The following is an 18,614-nucleotide window of genomic DNA, read 5'->3' on the forward strand; positions in this document are numbered from 1 at the left end:
CATCGCCCGGAAAAGCAGGGAGAAGATAACAAACCAACGATGGAAAAACCATCGTCTGGAGACAAGGTCGACGGCATGAACATCGTCGCCTGAAAAGGAGCCGACCAACGATAGGAACACCATCGCTCATAAAAGAGAGGTCGATGAGAAAAGACCGTCGCCTGTGAAAGAGTTGACCGGCGATGGATATGGAAGCCATTGCCCGAAAAAGAGGGGATGCGGCGTAAAGCCGAGAAGACAAAGACTCACTAGGGAGAACAACACCACCCCCCGGGTGAAACTACATAAGTCCGGAGATGACAAGACAAGAGGACAATATCAAGACAAACGAGGAGATAATGCATAAAGCCGGACAACATGAAGAGACATGAAAGCAAGGAAGACGATAATAATCACCAAGGGGATGAACGAATAACATAAAGAGAAGACGATTACAGTCCCCCTCAAGAAAAGACAACATAGCAACACTCCCTCAAGAAGGCAACATAACAACACTCCACCACGAACAGACACAAAGTACTACATGAGAACAACTTAAGAACACTCCCCCTCAAGTTGAAGGTCAAAACTAGCAACGAAAAAAAAAACAAAGATAAACAAGGCACCACACCTCTCTTGGACATTTCATCGAACACTGACATCAACACAAAAAAGAAGAGAACCACAAGAAACAATACAAGACAACAAGAAAAACAATACAAGACAACACTCCCCTTCAAGTTGAGGCCGAAGGCCTTCAGCTTGAAACGAAAAGAAGACTTTCAAGGCACAAAACCCCTTTGAGACATTTTATCAAACACTTGGTGGGAACCTTGGAGAGAAAGACAAAAAACATGAAACACAACAAATATAGATGGACGAAAACAAAGATAAGGATGAAGGACAAGAAAACAACACTCCATACGGCAACCCAAACGAGAGAAAGAGAGAGAGTAAATACGGCCAAGGAAAATGGATTTGCCGAGAGAGAAATGACGACATTGAAAATACTGAGAGAGATTTTAGAAGTTTGAAACAAAAAACAGAGAAATATGAGAGAGACGGTAGGGGAGAGAGATCTTAGGGAAGATTTGAGGAGAAACTATAGGGAGATGAAGAGAGGAAAACGAGATACGAGACAGATAAGAGAGAAAGAGATGATGGTGTGGAGGGAGATAGACTCTTCTTTTCTTCTTGAAGGATTAGCCCATTGGCTCTGATACCATGTTTGAAATGGGATTAGGGTTAGAAGAGAGGAAGAAGAAGAGGAGTGAAGGATGGAGAGACTCCACTAGGGAGCTCCTCATATAAATGATGTATATATAGGCCCATCTAGGCCAACATGAGTACAAAGACTGTAATAGCCCCACTCCTACAAGTAATACCTAGATTACTCTTACATACTCTTCAACAGGTTCTATTCATCTAGGGTCTCGACCTGGGGCTATACCTATCTTGAGCAAGGTGGACCACAATGTGGTTTGCTCCCCATTCCACTCGACCGATGTCATGCCTCTCTAGCTCAATTCTACCCATGGGCTATAGTGTTTTTCATATCCTACTGTCAGGAGTTCTTCGCAGAGTACTTTAGCTGTCAGATATGTGGTCATTGGAATAATATCGCCACAAAACCATTATTTTTTGACCCTTTTTTTTACTGTCTTATGGGTGAACACCCTATCTTGATAGAAGTCCTGAAGGGCTTTCTTATGGTAGTCCTAGGTCTATAAGACGATGCAGGCTTATCAAACTGAGTTAATTGTATAGTCAAGAGGAACTAAGTGCTGCTGATCGGAGCGTGGCTAGGCCTACAGGTTGATAAGGGGAACAGCAAAATGAAGGCAGTGAACTTTGACGCAAAACCTATTGTTAGGGACCTATGGTAGCTAAGATAGTTCCGTTACAGATTGGTGAATGGTCTGGAAAGTTTTATTTGATGGTGATGCCGTTGGATGATTTACACTTTCTATTGGGTTTGGAATTCTTGCGGAAGACAAGAGTTGAAGTGGATGGACCCTCAAAGTGGTATCCTGAAATGCGATAAAAGTCTGTGTTTCAAGGGGTCATAAAAAGAAGAGGATCAAGTGGTTTCTTCGCTTCAGATTCGTGATAGTGCGCGAAAGGGGGCAGTTACCTATCTATCTACTCCTATAGAAAACAAAATGTTAAGGAAGTCCCGGTTCCGAAAGCAACAACAAACTTTTATTTGACTGAGTTCTCGAATGTCATGCCACCGCAACTACTGAGAGCTCTTCCTCCCCGAAGGGCTATTGATCACCAAATTGAGTTGGTTCCAGGTACATGGCCCCGGCTACAGCACCTTACCGGATGGCTCCCGTCGAACTAGAAGAGCTTCGAAAGCAATTAGAGGAATTGCTTGAAGCGGGTGATATCAACCCTCTAAAGCGCCGTATAGGGCACCTTTCCTCTTTCAAAAGAAAGAAGATGGGCCACAAAACCATTATTATAATTTGTAGTGTCAACTACCATTAAAAAAAAATATCGTAGTATCAACTACTATCCCCTACTGCTTCTAGTCACCAAAGTGGGGGGATCTCTTTATCTACTCACCATTAGAAGCTTCATGGGTAATTGATAAGGGTGTCTACCATTCTTTTCGCCAAATACACTACCAGCTACTTCTTCTTCGCTTCCATCCAAATCTTTCATCCTTTTGGTTAAAATAAACATTTCATTACTTTTGTGTCAGAAGGTTGCGAAGCCCCATAATCTCCCCTACAGTTTGTAAGCCGCCCTCTTGTAGCTTCTATCCTAGTGCCACCTTAATTTGATCACAGCCTTTCTACCTAGATTTTTTTGAAACCTTTTGGAATCTATCGTTCCCTTTTGCATCAGTAGAAAATACAATCATTCTTCAAGCTCTACAGATCTTCCGGAATCTGAATTCTGAGTATCCTCACCAATCTCAGATCTAGTCCCTTCCTCTTGTCTTCTTCATCTCGCTGTTCTTTTTGTCCATGTTTTTTTTTTTATAAGCATAGGCATTTCAGGTTATTCACACGTATGGTTCTCCCTAATCTGCATATGGCATTTTCTTCCTTCACGCCGGGGGTCCTTTTCACTAAAATCAGCCATTCACATTTTGAGAATGGCTGAGATTAATATCAGAAAGTGAAATGGCTGACATCAGCTACCAAAAAGTGAACTTGATTTTCTGTGACTAATTTTGTTGTCACGAGCACTAAATCATCTCCCTAGGGGCTCATTTGGTCTGAGCTCTTTGTTTAATTTTTTATTCAACGGCCTTTGTTATTGGCAAGATCTCATCGAATCTGTTGCATTGGCTCATTACAAATTGTAAGTTTTTTTCTCGTTTCATTTCTGTTTCTCACCTCCTGTCTCTCATCCCTTGCAAGATCTTCATAAAACCAGACTGGAAGTTTGTGTGTAACGTGATCAATTTTGAACATCTTCTATTCTGGAGTTGTCTTTAGGGTTTTTCTTTCATAAATATGTTCTTTTGATTATTTGAGAGGGGGTCTGTATTCTTCTGTTTAAGACGAGTCGTGCTAGTGTCTTAGAAGATTGCTGTAAATTCTTCATTCTTTAAGTGGTTCCTGGCTCCCTCTACTTACATATTGTTCCATTTCATTATACAGTCTGATATATGTTGAATCCCGTTGGCTTTGGTTTGCAATAATTACTTGAATATTCAAATGCATGCATGTGTGTGTGCGCGCGCGCTCTAGCAGATACACTATCTGCTCAGTCGGCCAAAAATACAGTGGGGGCCCACATTGTTTGGGTGATGCAAACCATTCATTTGATGGGCCCTGACATAGATAGGGTGTGCCCAAAAAATTAGCTCCATAGGATCATCCCAACTCTTGAATTGTGGAGGTTAAAATGGACGGGTATAAACCTCCACAAATCTGTCCATTTTTAACCTCCACAAATCGATGGGTTAGGATGATCCTATGGGGCTGATTTTTTGGGCACACCCTATCTATGTCAGGGCCTATCAAATGAATGCTTTGGATCATCCAAACAATGTGGGCCCACTGTGTTTTTGGCCGACTAAGCAGACAACATTATCTGCTCGACCGAGCAGAAACATTATTCCCATATATATATATATATATATATATATATATATATATATATATGAGAAAACGGTTCCTGCACATGTGTAGAGAGTTCTCTACACACTAGCTTAAAATACAGTGGGGGCCCACATTGCTTGGGTGATCCAAGCCATCCGTTTTAAAGGCCCTCACATAGATAGGGTGTCTACAAAAAATCAGATCCATAGGATCATCCCAACCCTACGATTTGTGGAGGTAAAATGGATGTCTTTAAACCTTCACAAATTAGTCCATTTTTTGCCTCCACAGTTCGAATGGTTAAGATGATCCTATGGATCTGATTTTTTGTGGACACCCTATCTATGTGAGGGCCTTAAAAATGAATGGTTTGGATCACCCAAATAATGTGGCCCCCACTGTATTTTAAGCTAGTGTGTAGATAACTTATCTACACATGTGTAGGAACCGTTTTCTCTCTCTCTCTCTCTCTCTCTCTCTCTCTCTATATATATATATATATATATATATATATATATATATATATATATAGAGAGAGAGAGAGAGAGAGAGAGAAAAGGGTTCCTAAGGGTGCCCTCATATAGCTTATATGAGGTGGCTCTTTAAAAACATAGGGGCCCCACATTGTTAGGATGATCCGAAGCATTCATTTGAAAGGCCACATCATAGATATGGTGTGTACAAAAAATCAGCTCCATTGGATCATCCTAACACCTCCAAAAGTAGGGGCAAAAATGGATAGACACATTTTGTCCACAAATCTGCCCATTTTTGCCCCCACTTTTGGAGGGGTTAGGATGATCCAATGGAGCTGATTTTTTGTACACACCCTATCTATGATGTGGCCTTTCAAATGAATGCTTCAGATCATCCTAACAATGTGGGGCCCCTATGTTTTTAAAGAGCCACCGCAGCTAAGTTTAGCTGAGGGCACCCGCAGGAACTGCAAGCTCATATATATATATATATATATATATATATATATATATATATATATATATATATATATATATATATATATGGGAATAATGTTTTTTTCTTCTTCATGATTTTTTTCCAAAGGATTCATTTAGCCGACCCCAACTAGTTTGGGACAAAGGCTTTGTTGAGTTGAGTTGAGTATGTGTTTATCTATATACACATGTATATATATTATGTGTGAATTATTTCCGATCAAATTGACTGATGGATTCCATGTTTTGCAGGAACGAATAATGAAGGTGATCCTGTTCATCTTATCTTTACAGTCTCATGTTTGTCGCCCTTTTCTCATTATCTCAACTTCTTCTGCACTGCCTGTATGGGAAGCTGAGTTTTTGCGGTTAGCACCATCTGTCAATGTTGTAGTTTACAATGGGGATAGAGATGCCCGGAAGAGTATTCGCGCACTGGAGTTTTATGAGGAAGGTGGTTGTGTAATGTTTCAAGTACTCTTATCATTCCATGATGCTATTACTGAGGTAGCTTTCCTCTAGATTTTGTTTTGGTATATCGATTTGCTTGGCTTTATTGTTTTCTATATGAGTATGGCTACATGGACAATCACCATTAGGATTGAATCCTAATGGTCCCATATAGGACATGTGCGTGTAATAGGGACCATTATGAAGCCATCTACCTGGCCTTAGTCCCATACTCCCATGACAAATGGACGTCCCATCCTTAAAATTTGAAACTACAAAAATCAGCACTTGAGCCTCTCCTGGTGGAACCATAAAGGAGCCCTTACAGATCAATGTGCTAGAATCATCCACTCAAAGATGGGACCGATGGCAATGAGTTGTACTTGTGTTCGCTGGCTGGATTAACAGACCCGATTACATCCATGTAGTGCATATAGGGAAATGTATCCTAACATAGATTGTCTTTACATCATATTTCTTTCTATATTTGAACACTGAGAGTTTCCCTATTAATGTAGCACTTTCTATTAAATTAAATGATACATGGCAGTTAGTTACAGGTCCTTGTTGACAGTTTAGCCAGTCCAAGGCTATAGATTTTGGCTCTCTCAAAAGTAATGTTGTCTGTGAGGTTTTGAAGGTTTCTATCTGTCACTATCCTTTAACATATTTTTTTGCAGGACATTGAATCTTTAAACTGCCTAGGGTGGGAAGCAATAATCGTTGATGAATGCCACCGCTCAAGAATATCGAAACATTTTGAACAAATCAGACTGTTTACATGTGATTTTAGACTTCTTCTGGTCAATGGTCCAGTAAAGGTATTTATTTCTTCATTTTTGCTTATTTTGATATTCTGTTGCTTTATGTTCTGACTTGTTTGTTAACTTTCTTTGGGATTTTCCAGGATAACATACCTGAGTACATCAACCTGTTGTCCTTACTTGATTCAGGAAAGGAAGGAATTGACTCTGATGGTTTGAAGAATGAATCTAATGATAGCATTGGTACACTTGCCGTGCTGAAGGAGAAATTTGCGCAGTATCTTGCATATGAGCCGAAGTCCGACTCAAAGTTTCTAGAGTATTGGGTTCCTGTCCAGCTTTCCTATGTGCAGCTTGAACAGTATTGTTCTACTTTACTTTCGAATTCCATATCCCTTCGCTCGTGTTCAAAGAATGATCCTGTTGGAGCTCTTCGTGATATTCTTATTTCTACCCGAAAGGTTGGTCCTAACTGGATTTTGTCAGATGAGGATCATAATTGCCATGGTTTTAAATTTCAGACTGAAATTTTGGATTTCCTCCTGTACCAAAATTTAAAACTGAAACCGAAAGTTAAAATTTTTGGCCGAAATTATAAGATTTTCACCAAAACCGAAATTGCCACCAAATTTTCATTTTAGGCTGAGGCCACATATTTGGCAGAGATAAAAAAAGAAGAAGTGCCCGATTAATACGTAAATCGCAATATTTTATAAAATATTTTATTGAAAGAATATACATAGATATCTTTCTATGCTATTTCCAACAAGCTAGCCACTAATAGCCCGCGCACCTTCAGTCAGTCAAGGTAATGGAATGAAGGTGCCCGTGAGCATGGTTTTAAATTTCGACCGAAATCCGAGATTTCGGTGGGGACCGAAACCGAAATTTTCCGAAATTTCATTTTTCGCCCTTTACCAAATTTCGGACCAAAGGACTGAAATTTCGATTAAATGCCATTATTTATTAAAAAAAAAAGTGTTACAAAATTTCGTCGAAATTTCGGTTTTCGGTGGGGCCTGAAACAGTTACCGAAACTGAAATTTTAAACCATGCCTGTGAAGGCACTGAATGGAATGGCTCTAGTGTCTGTAAGCTGCTCTAGGACCAGGGATTCTACTGAAAAAAGGCAATATTTATATGAGGAAACTGTTGGTGAGCTTAACTTGCCCAATCACACATGGTTCCCACATTTTGGGGAGTGATCCAAACCATTCATTTGCAAGGCCTTATCATAGATAGGGGGTGTACCAAAAATCAGCTCCATAGGATCATCCTAACCGGTCCATTTGTGGAGGACAAAAATGGGGCAGATTTGTGTCTGTCCATTTTTGTCCTCCACAAATGGAGGGGTTAGGATGATCCTATGGAGCTGATTTTTGGTACACCCCCCATCTATGTAAGGGACTTTCAAATGAATGCTTTGGATCATCCTAACAAAGTGGGTCCCCATGTGATTGGGCACGCTATATATATATATATATATATATATATATATATATATATATATATATATATATATATATATATATATATATATGAGAAAACGGTTCCTACACATATGTGTAGATAAGTTATCTACACACTAGCTTAAAATACAGTGGGGGCCACATTATTTGGGTGATCCAAACCATTCATTTTTAAGGCCCTCACATAGATAGGGTGTCCACAAAAAATCAGATCCATAGGATCATCCTAACCATTCGAACTGTGGAGGCAAAAAATGGACTAATTTGTGAAGGTTTAAAGACATCCATTTTACCTCTACAAATCGCAGGGTTGGGATGATCCTATGGATCTGATTTTTTGTAGACACCCTATCTATGTGAGGGCCTTTAAAATGGATGGCTTGGATCACCCAAACAATGTAGGCCCCCACTGTATTTTAAGCTAGTGTGTAGAGAACTCTCTACACATATGTGTAGGAACCGTTTTCTATATATATATATATATATATATATATATATATATATATATATATATATATATATATATAAGAATACACAAATATACGATACCAACTCTGGTTGGATCGGTGGAAAGACTGATTCATTTAGTAATATAATAGAAAAGAACTGTCTTTTCTATGTACTTTCCTTGGTTCCATTGCTATATCGTGAGTTGCTCCACATATTGCTTGACGTAAAACAGAGAGTGGATTTGTTTCCGTCTTTTGTTGAATCTTTTCACAGCTCGAATGCATGCTGTTTGCGTTCCGTTTTTTTTCTTTCCCTTACTGTTACATCTAATGTGGTTCATAGTTGAGTCATAATTATTTGAGAAAGTTTGCCACACCTAAAGCTAAAAACTGAAATTCATTGGATTATGTATGGTTCATTTTGCAAAGCAGGGGTAAGGCAGCGTACATCTAGCGCTGCCGCCGCCCCCCCCCCCGACCCCACAATGGCGGGAGCCTCATGCACTGGGCCGTCCTTTTTTCCCTTATTATTGTCTGATTTCTCATACTATGCTGACTGCTGCTAATCTGTCTGTTAGCTGCCCTAGCGTTTGCAATGTTGGCTCATATAATTTTTCTGTGCAGTGTTGTGACCATCTTGCTACTGTGTCTGTTAGTTGCCCTAGGTTTTGCATAATTGACTCATATGATTTTTCTATGCAGTGTTGTGACCATCCCTATCTTGTTGATGAGTCTTTGCAAGGGACACTCACCAAAGGTCTTCCAGAGCATGAGTATTTGGATGTTGGAGTAAACGCTGGTGGCAAGCTACAACTTCTTGATAAGATTCTTCCTGAGATAAAAAAACGAGGACTAAGAGTACTGATCCTTTTTCAGGCATGTTACTTATGATTTTGGGTTGATGTTTTTTTTCTCTATTAAATTTTTTGTTTTAAAAATATGCTTGATTAAGCATTGAGCTTCTAATATAGGATTTGTTGATCTGGTTTCCAATATAGAATTTATTGATTTGGTATATGGATTGGGTTATGCGTTTCGCTCCAAAATCTTCTACTTCCTGCAGTTTTCTTTTATATTGGTTTTGCATTGAGTCCTATAAAAGTGCACCCCTCGTAGTGAATATCACGGTGCTTCTCTAAAAAGAAAGGGCTTTCTTCTTGCTACTACCACAGAGATGAAGGCCTTATTAATCATAGATGGGTACACTACTGTATAATTTGGGTATACATTTGAAAATATAGTAAACGATTAGCTAGTTAGTGAAAGAAATTCTAATAAAAGTTAATAAATGAAAGCAATTCATAAGTTAGCTAATTAATGAAAGCAAATTGAAAAAGCCAATTAATGAAACCATATTCTGGTAAAATCAAACATAAACATCCAAAGGAATCCAAATATTTGAAAATCTATTCGTCAGGAACCTTCTTCAGCCATCTTTTATCGCCAATCCATATATGCTAGATTCTCTGTGATGTCCGTATTTTGAATGTCTGTTAATGTTCGGCTGTGTTTGTGTAATTGTTTTGATCACCTAATTTGCATTTGGGAAAGCAGAGACATAGACAGGCCAGTGACAGATCTATATAGATTGCTTGACCCAAAGTTACCGTAAACACCCCCGGAAGGTGGGAAGCACGTTTCAGAAGCGGGAATCGCCTTGCTTCCTAGAAATTAGGGAAGCACGTATTCGAAATGTGGGAAGCACATTTCCGAAACGTCCTGGAAGCAGGTCTCCTCAATTTGGGAAGCACATTTCTCCAATTTGGGGAGCATGGTCCCCCAATTTGGTGTGTTTTTGTGCTCTCACCTGATACTTTATGATCTCTTGTTTAATTCTTTCTCACAACATCTGAACTTCTAAAGGCAATAAGATCATGCTTGGCAACCATAATTTTTTTTTTTCATGGAATATAAGTTTGCCAAGGAGAAAGGGGCTGAAAGAGTGGGAGGAGAGAATTGGGAGGGCACGAGTGAGGAGATGATGCCAAGTGGCTGAAAAATAGGGAAGTGAAAAACTTTATTGAGTGTTGTTTTGCTTTTCCCTGTTTTTCTGCCACTTCTCACCCCCTTCTCACTTATTCCCTCTCAGTTCTCTCCCTCTTCGATCCTCTTTGCCCTTCTCCCGCCAAAATATTTTATGGAAAACAATTTCATGGCTGCCAAAATATGATCTAATTGTGTTCTTGGATTTGCATGTAGTTTAGGACATGGTTTTAAATTTCGATCGAAATCCAAAATTAAGGGTTTCAGTCGCGACCGAAACCGAAATCGGGTATACCTTAAACGTTACAAAATTTCAGCCGAACCCGAAATTTCGGTCAAAATTTAAGGAATTTCACAGCAAAATCTCTATTTTGTGCATTTTTTAAATATTTTCCCGAAATTTCGGTCGAAATTACGTATGTGATAAAATATTATTTAAACTGATTTTATCGGATATCGGTCGGCATTTTGAAATTTTTGTTTCGGTGAGGACTGAAACGCATTCCGAAACCGAAATTTGAAACCGTGGTTTATGATGGTTGGATTCAAATTGCTTATGTTGGTTGGATACTTGAATACTTGTTTTAAATTTTATAACTTTTCAATTATTTCATGCTTCCCTTTAAGCTTCCCCATTGATTCCTTTCATGCTTACCCGTCGCTTCCCTTTCACACTTCCCCAACCCTTCATGCTTCCCACTTGCTAGCTTCCTGAGAGCCTTTGCTTCCCGCTTCCGCCGCACTAGCAACTATGGCTTGACCTAAAGATCTCTTAAGAAATCTAAAAATGCATGTAGGCCCAATCTACATTAGGAAAGTTGAGATACGGGTGATTATGAGATATATATATATATATATATATATATATATATATATATATATATATATATATATATATATATATATAGACTGCCCTTCTAGAGAATTAAGATACTTGAAGTTATGGTGAACAACTTGAAGATGTGTGAGAGATGAATAAATGAAATGACCCACCAAACTTATTGCATAATTAATGTCCAGCCTTTTTATGGCAAGTTAAGTCAGCTCTTCCACCAGTCTCTTGTATAGTCTTAGATCTTCGGATATTGCACTGGCATGGATTGAGTTGATTTTGTTCAATAGGAGAGTCAATTGGTTTTGCACCAAGCTTACCAATTCCTGTTAGAAGGTTCAGGCATTGGTTTTTTTTTTTTTTTTTTTGAGATAATGTCTACATCCTTCTATCTAGCTACTCTATATTTAAGCATGGTTTTAAATTTCTCCCTAAACGAAACGAAATTACTGAAATATTTCGGTTTTGGGCCGAAACAAAATTTACATGAAATCATTTCTTTGCAAGATTTCACCAAAATATGCGAAATTTGGTTGAAATTTCGTTTTTAGCCATTTTTACAAAATTTCCACCGAAATTTTAGACATTTCGGTCAATTTTTTTTTAAAAACAAAATATTATCATAATTTTTACATGATTTCGGCCGAACCGAAATATTATGGTTTCGGTGGTGGCCGAAACGACATCGAAACCGAAATTTAAAACCGACACCTGATCATCTATATTGAGTAGTAATGTAGTTGTCTCTTCTTTTTACCTTCTGTCTAGAATTAAGTAATCGAAATTATTCCTAAAACAGATACGCAAGACTGTGTTACCAAAATTTTCAATTCGAGCACATGGAGACTGGTTCAGTCTATAAATTACTGTTATGACTCTACAGTCTACACATTTTTCCGTATAATTTTTGAAAGAAAATCCTGGTGTAGAGCCATGTATATTTTCTTTTTTCTTTTTGTAGAGGAATGCATTTTTTTTAACAGCTTTTAAGTGACGAATCCAGCTTTTGTTGGCAGCCATACTCGAAAAAATTGAACTTAGTCATAGGTGGAACTGTCTTGCCAGATGTTTGTGTAAATCCTCTTGCATCTAAGTGGGCTTTGTAATATTCAAATCAGCCAACCATTAGAATTTAGCATGAAGACCAATTTTGCATATGACTACTCACTCCCCTTGTGGTAGAGTTACTAGCTATAATGTATCATTCTTCTTGAGTGTGCATTTCTTCGATCGAAGCCCTTTTTCTTTCAGTATGAGTTAAAAATGTTAAAAATTCATAAATGTTTCTTGGGACCTTCAGAAGACAAAATTGCAACAACACACATTTGATAGTAAGCAAATAAGTATTTATATGAAATGGATTTACTAATAGGATGGAATATACCCGACCTTGTTTTCTTACCGCAATGCGAAGATCAAAATGTTCCAAAAGAATCAAGAGATGCAACAAGTATAGGCTTAGAAGTTACTAACAAAATAGCAAAAAAGTACCAGAAGCGCCCCCCTTTTCGATGCATGGCTCTTTTGCTATTCCTATTAATGAAGGTTGCCCCTCCCTTCCTCACAGACAAAAGTGTGAAGCCGCTTCATTAAACTTCGGTCAGTACTTTACCTGCCTTATTGCTGGGGTGATCTAATAGACAAATGTGAAAAAAAGGGCTTTCACCTGCCTTCCAGATTGACCTTTCCTACTAATCTTTGCATTGATATATTCTTCTGAAGAAGGCAAGGCAATCTGAGATAACTGGTCCTCATGGTCATGGTTTTAAATTTCCTCAAAATTTCCTCGATATGACCGAAATGTTTCCATTTCCATCCCCACCAAACCGAAATCTATACAATTTCCTTTTATGTCATTAGTTCCCTGAAAGTTTGACCGAAATTCCTTAAATTCAATCAAAATTCCCGAAATTTGACCGAAATGGTCGGAACGACAAAAAATGGGAAGATGTAACATCATTGAACTGTATAGCAAAGTAATCGTATCTTATGCATGGGATGTCAGTAATACCTCGTAACTATGTGGTATTGCCCTAGAGTTGGGGTCCTTAGAGGGGAGACTTGTCATTGTTCTTTCTTATGCTTCATTACATTGCACTTCTTTATTGAATTTACTATTCTAGACATGCGCGGCAACGCATGTCATTAGGTGTTAGATGTGATTAAGTCCTTATGGATGGTTTTGTTGCTTATGTGATGATTTATAATTATGTATTTGTGCTTATTCTAGCATTTCCCAAAGTTTCATCATGAAGTTTCTTCATTTGCATATGTTTTGTTTTTAAGATTAAAAATTTAAATCATTTGCATATGTTTCCACACTACCGAAATTTCAACCGAAACGAAAATGTTTCCATTTCCGTGCCGACTGAAACCAGAACTGAGATATAAAACCTTGCTGGCCCTGACCTTCTAGGATTACCTAGAATAATAAACAAGTAGTAGCTTTCCTTTTTGTATATTCTCGTTCTCTTTCTTTGTATTGGTCCTTCTCGGTCTCTTTAATGAAATCTGATCATTTTACCATTAAAAATAAAATAAAATAAACAAGTAGCAGTCTCCAAGGAGAATCTTTACCACTAGTGGCCTATCAGATGACATTAAGATAGTTGTCCTTTCATCGTCTGCATACAAGTGTCCGTCAACACTAGGTAGGTGTGGGCATCAAAGGCAAACAAGGGGCAATTGTCAATATCTTTTTTTTTTACGCTAATATGATAAAAAGTTTGCTTATTTACTATTTTGTAACTTACCTTTCTGTTGGTTCTTTGTATCACAGCGATTTACCCTTAGTTTACCTTTAATTACTTTTGTGTGCTTTGATTGGTATATTTGCATACACCAATGAATTTTTCAGTTTGTTGATTTACTTTTTTCTTCTTTTTTTTTTTTTTTTTTTGCTTTCCTTTCAACTCCTCTGATTTGCCACCTTTTTGGTTAAATTGAAATGCTCTTTCCCACCCTTGTTTTACCTTTAATCACTTTTGAGTGATTTGGTTGTTATATTTGCATACACCAAGGAATTTTTCAGTATTGGTTTTCTTTTTCTTTTTCTTTTTCTTTTTCTTTTTCCTTTTCCTTTTTCTTTCCTATCAAATGCTCTGATCTGCCGCCTTCTTGGGTAAGGGAATGCTCTTTTTCCCCTTACACCTTTCTGCTGCTTGAGTTGTACTAGTGAATACCACTGTGATTCTGTTTTTGCATTTAGTTCCTACTTGTTTTTTCTTGGATTTAGCTCCTACTAGTTGCTTTTGACCATGGCTCTCATTATTTAGGAACAGTGTGCAAAGTACAAACCACTTCAGCCTTGAATTTATTTGTTTGTTTCTTGTAGTTCTGATATTGTACGACATAGTTCCTCATGGGATATAAATGAGTTTCTTTTTAAAATATATTTGGGTAGTTCTGATATTGTTCACCATAGTACCTCATGGGATAAATGACTTTCTTATTAAAATGTTTTTGATGTGGCAGTCGATTGGTGGGTCTGGACGGAATTCTATTGGGGATATTTTAGATGATTTTCTGCGTCAAAGATTCGGTCCTGATTCGTATGAACGAGTTGATAGTGGACTGGTATCAGCAAAGAAGCAAACTGCCTTGAACATGTTTAATAATAGGGAAAAAGGAAGATTTGTGTTTCTGATTGAGAATCGTGCTTGTCTTCCAAGTATTAAACTTTCCGGAGTGGATAGTATTATTATATTTGACAGCGATTGGAACCCATTGAATGATTTAAGAGCCCTCCAAAGGATCAACGTTGATTCACCTTTGGAACACCTAAAAGTCTTCCGTTTATATTCGTCTTGTACTGTGGAAGAAAAGGTTCTGATTTGTGCGAAACAGGAAATGACTCTTGATAGCAATATACAGAATATAAGCTGTAGTATTAGTCATATGTTACTCACTTGGGGTGCATCATATCTATTTAATAAGCTTGACGAGTTCCATGGTCATAATAGCCCAAGCATAGGTTCAAAAATTTCTTATGAGCAGCCACTCTTGAATGATACAGTGTTGGAATTGTTGACTCAACTACCCCGTGAGGTGGAGGCTGATTCCATTAATACAAGCAACTGCTCAGTGATTATGAAGGTTCAAAACAGCGGAGTAGCCTATCCTAGAAATGCTTATTTGCATGGTGAGATGGAGATGCTATTGACAGATGAAGACGTACCTCATGTTTTTTGGACAAAATTACTGGATGGAAGGTTTCCTCGTTGGAGGTATTTGTCTGGGTCGTCTCAGAGGGCTCGAAAGAAAGTTCAATATTTTGGTGACTCAGCAAAGAAACCAGAAGAAGAAAATGATCAAGTTGGAAAGAAGCATAAGAAAGGAGTCAATAACACCGTTGATCCATCCTCTCTCAAAGCTCGGCAAGAAGATAAAGGAAAAGAAGCTACCATGGACGGGAAAGCTAAAATAGCCGACGCTGCTACATTTCCTTACAGTTCTTGTGTCTCATCTCATATTTCCCCAAGTAAAGACCCATTATTTTCCGATACAGTGAAGGAACCAGGTATTATACATGATTGTAGTTTTCTTTGCAGTTTACATTTTTTGGTTCTAAAATCGTTGCTTATTTTTTTGAAACCAAGGTTTTAAATTTCGGTTTCATTTTCGCACATATCCGAAATACCCAAATTTCGGCCGAAATTCGGTAAAAAAAATGTAAATTTCATTAATGTAACGAAATTTCAGCAGAAAGCTTGTAAAAAATTTAAAAAATTGCATTTTTCCGAAATTTGGGATCCTAGACGAAATTTCGGTTTCAGTTGATTTTGGTTTCGGTGTTGACCGAAATTTCGGTATTTCGCCTAAATTTAAAACCATGTTTGAAACCAGAGGCTTCTTTGTTTCTGCAGGAGCATTTGGAATTCTAGATGATAGTGTATCACAACACTTGCCATGTTCAATGGCTGATATTAAAGATCTTACTAATGCTACGGACAATCCTCCCAAGCCGCACAATGTTTCAGGACTACATGCAGTTCACATGGATGAATTCGAGGGAAGAGAAAATATACGTGATGCACAAAAGAGCCTTCATATCTTCTTGAAGCCATTGATATCAACACTGTGTGAAACTCTACAATTTCCAGTATGCGTCTCATAATTCCTTCCTTTTTAAACATCTCTTTTTATTTGAAGTTCTGAATCCACATATATTTTAACCAGTTCTGTTCCTTTGCTGATGTTTACTAATACTGCAAATTTTGTTCTTTTTCCTGAATAACATTGGATGCCATGGTGTACGTTTGGACTTGGTTACCTTTAATGAAAATATAGTTTATCTTGCTACTGTTGTGCTTAAATTTTATGTATTTCTGCAGTTAGATAAGCAACTGGGGTTAAGGCAGATCCCTGAGAATGAAAATCAGAGATTTGAGAAACTGGAAACATGACAAGCAGTAGCTCAAGCATAAATGAACTTTCATTTTTTATTTTTTTTTTAATTTATAGATGTAGGGATGGGTACTCCACAAGATTATAGAATATAGTATTTGTCATAAGTTACTCACTTGGTGGGCTCGAGCGGACAGTGTAATTTGAAGCTGATTTTTCTTGCAACTGTGAGATCACTGATTCACTCCCAGAACCTACCTAAAAAGAAAAAAAGAACCAGTAAATCTACTTGGTGAAATTTCAATAAGAATGAAGGGCCTCCTTTATGTACAAGGAGTTTTTCTTACAATTTTATAGTGAACTAACTTCTGATCAGCAGCATATCCCAAATACCCGATACAACAGTACTGCATATCATAAAACTATTGAGGACTTAGAAAATGGTGGAGGTGAGAAACGTGTGGAAGTGCTTTCTCAATGCCTTTTGAAATTATTAGCGGGACTAAATTTGTAGTTTTCTTTTTCTTTTTAGTGTCTTTGACCCTGTTTATGTTTTTCAATGCCAGTCTTACATATTAGCCAATTTTTTCTTGATATGCATATAGAGATTTTGCAGAAAGCCATTTCACGGCTGGCTTTTGCATAGCAATTCCTCATATTTATTTATTTATAGGGAAATGATAAATGCGCCCCTTTTCATCACTTGGGACACCCAGCTGCTTTGTACGTGGCAATCATGTCACTTCATTCCTTAAATGTGAAGTACATCAGCCCCTTTGCAGTCATAGATACACTGTAGCCGAGTGTCCCAAGTAATGAAAAGGGGCCCATTTATCATTTCCCTATTTAAATTCTTCTAGTCTTTTCAAAATTTTCCCCAAGCTCATCATGCTCTTTTTTTTGAATGGTAACCGGTTCAAGCACGGAGGCTCGCGAATAATTACAAGAAATTCAGGAGCTCAATGGGACCAAATCTTCATGTTAGAAATGGAGTTAGGGTTGGACGAGAGGAAGAAGAAGATGAGTAGAGATATGGAGAGTCTCCACTAGAGAGCTCCTCATGTAAATGATGTATATATAGGCCCAAATAGGGCATCCAATGTACAATGACTACAATACCCTTAATCTACTTGTAATGCCTAATCTACCCTTATACATTATTCAACACTCTTTGTCAAGCTGGTGTGTATATACTAGGGAACTCCAACTTGCTACAAAGAAACTACAACAAACAACTAAAAGTACAACAAAACGACCATACAACAAAAAATACAATAAGCTCATACACACATCTGTCTTGGTATAACACTCCTCAAGCTGGTGTGGTGAATACATAATGAAAAGCGTAATAAAAGGCATGGCCGCCATGAGAGTACAATCGTCGACATCAGCAACCACTAAAAAGGAACAGATCCCCCTGAAGCAGCACCACGGCGAGAGCGATCAGAACATGCCTCCCCTTAAATGAGAGCCCGACGAATAAATCTGCAAAGATCGAACAGATAAATCTGCAAAGATCGAACAGAGACACCTCGGCAGGGAAATAACAACAATCAATCGAGCAAAAAGGGCACACCAAAGGTGCGCACATGAAGGCGAAGCACCACGAGCGGCAACACCAACTAAGCAGCACACCGCCAATAGAAGAAGATAACTAACGATGGGGAAACCATCATAGACAAGGTCGACGGGGAAACTGTCTCGTTGAGAGAAACCAACGATGGGGAAACCATCGTTTGGAGACTAGATCGACGCCATGAACATTGTCACCTGAAGAGAGGTTAATAGAGAAACCGTCGCCTAAAGAGAGCCAACCAACGATGAGGACACCATGGTCTGGAAAGAAGGTCGACGGCATGAATATCGTCACCTGAAGAAAGGTCAACGGGGAAATCGTCGCCTGAAGAAAGCCAACCAACGACATCGTTTGGAAAGATGGTCGACGGCATGAAGATCGTTGCCTGAAGAGAGGTTAATTGGGAAACTGTCGCCTGAAGAGAGCCAACCAACGATGGGGAACCATCATCTGGAAAGAAGGTCGACGGCATGAACATCGTCGCCTGAAGAGATGTCAACAGGGAAATCGTCGCTTGAAGAGAGCCAACCAACGACATCTTCTGGAAAGATGGTCGACGACATGAACATCATTGCCTGAAGAGAGGTCTGAATGATACAAAGAACAAACAATGTGGATGCAAAGGAGTAACTCACGAAGGACTGACAATAAAGATGACATGACATATGAGGAAGAGCAACACGAAGAACAACCCGAACACTCCCCCTCGGGCAAGACTACATGATCCCGGACACAACAACAAGACAAGA

General features: G+C 38.4%; 1 protein-coding gene across 1 annotated transcript in view; it reads left to right on the forward strand.

The window, feature by feature from the left end:
• The window catches only part of LOC143892273 (uncharacterized), a 79,996-nt gene that overhangs the window by 46,981 nt on the left and 14,401 nt on the right, over positions 1-18,614 (forward strand). The window contains exons 11-16 of the mRNA XM_077396766.1: positions 5,249-5,503; positions 6,127-6,267; positions 6,354-6,671; positions 8,831-9,004; positions 14,418-15,462; positions 15,809-16,044. Coding sequence (XP_077252881.1) covers positions 5,249-5,503; positions 6,127-6,267; positions 6,354-6,671; positions 8,831-9,004; positions 14,418-15,462; positions 15,809-16,044 — 2,169 coding nt within the window. The remainder of the gene's footprint in view (positions 1-5,248; positions 5,504-6,126; positions 6,268-6,353; positions 6,672-8,830; positions 9,005-14,417; positions 15,463-15,808; positions 16,045-18,614) is intronic.

The sequence above is a fragment of the Tasmannia lanceolata genome, unplaced genomic scaffold, assembly GCF_043159265.1.
Source record: "Tasmannia lanceolata isolate RefF3 unplaced genomic scaffold, GAP_Taslan_0.1 ptg000015l, whole genome shotgun sequence".
NCBI lineage: Eukaryota > Viridiplantae > Streptophyta > Magnoliopsida > Canellales > Winteraceae > Tasmannia > Tasmannia lanceolata.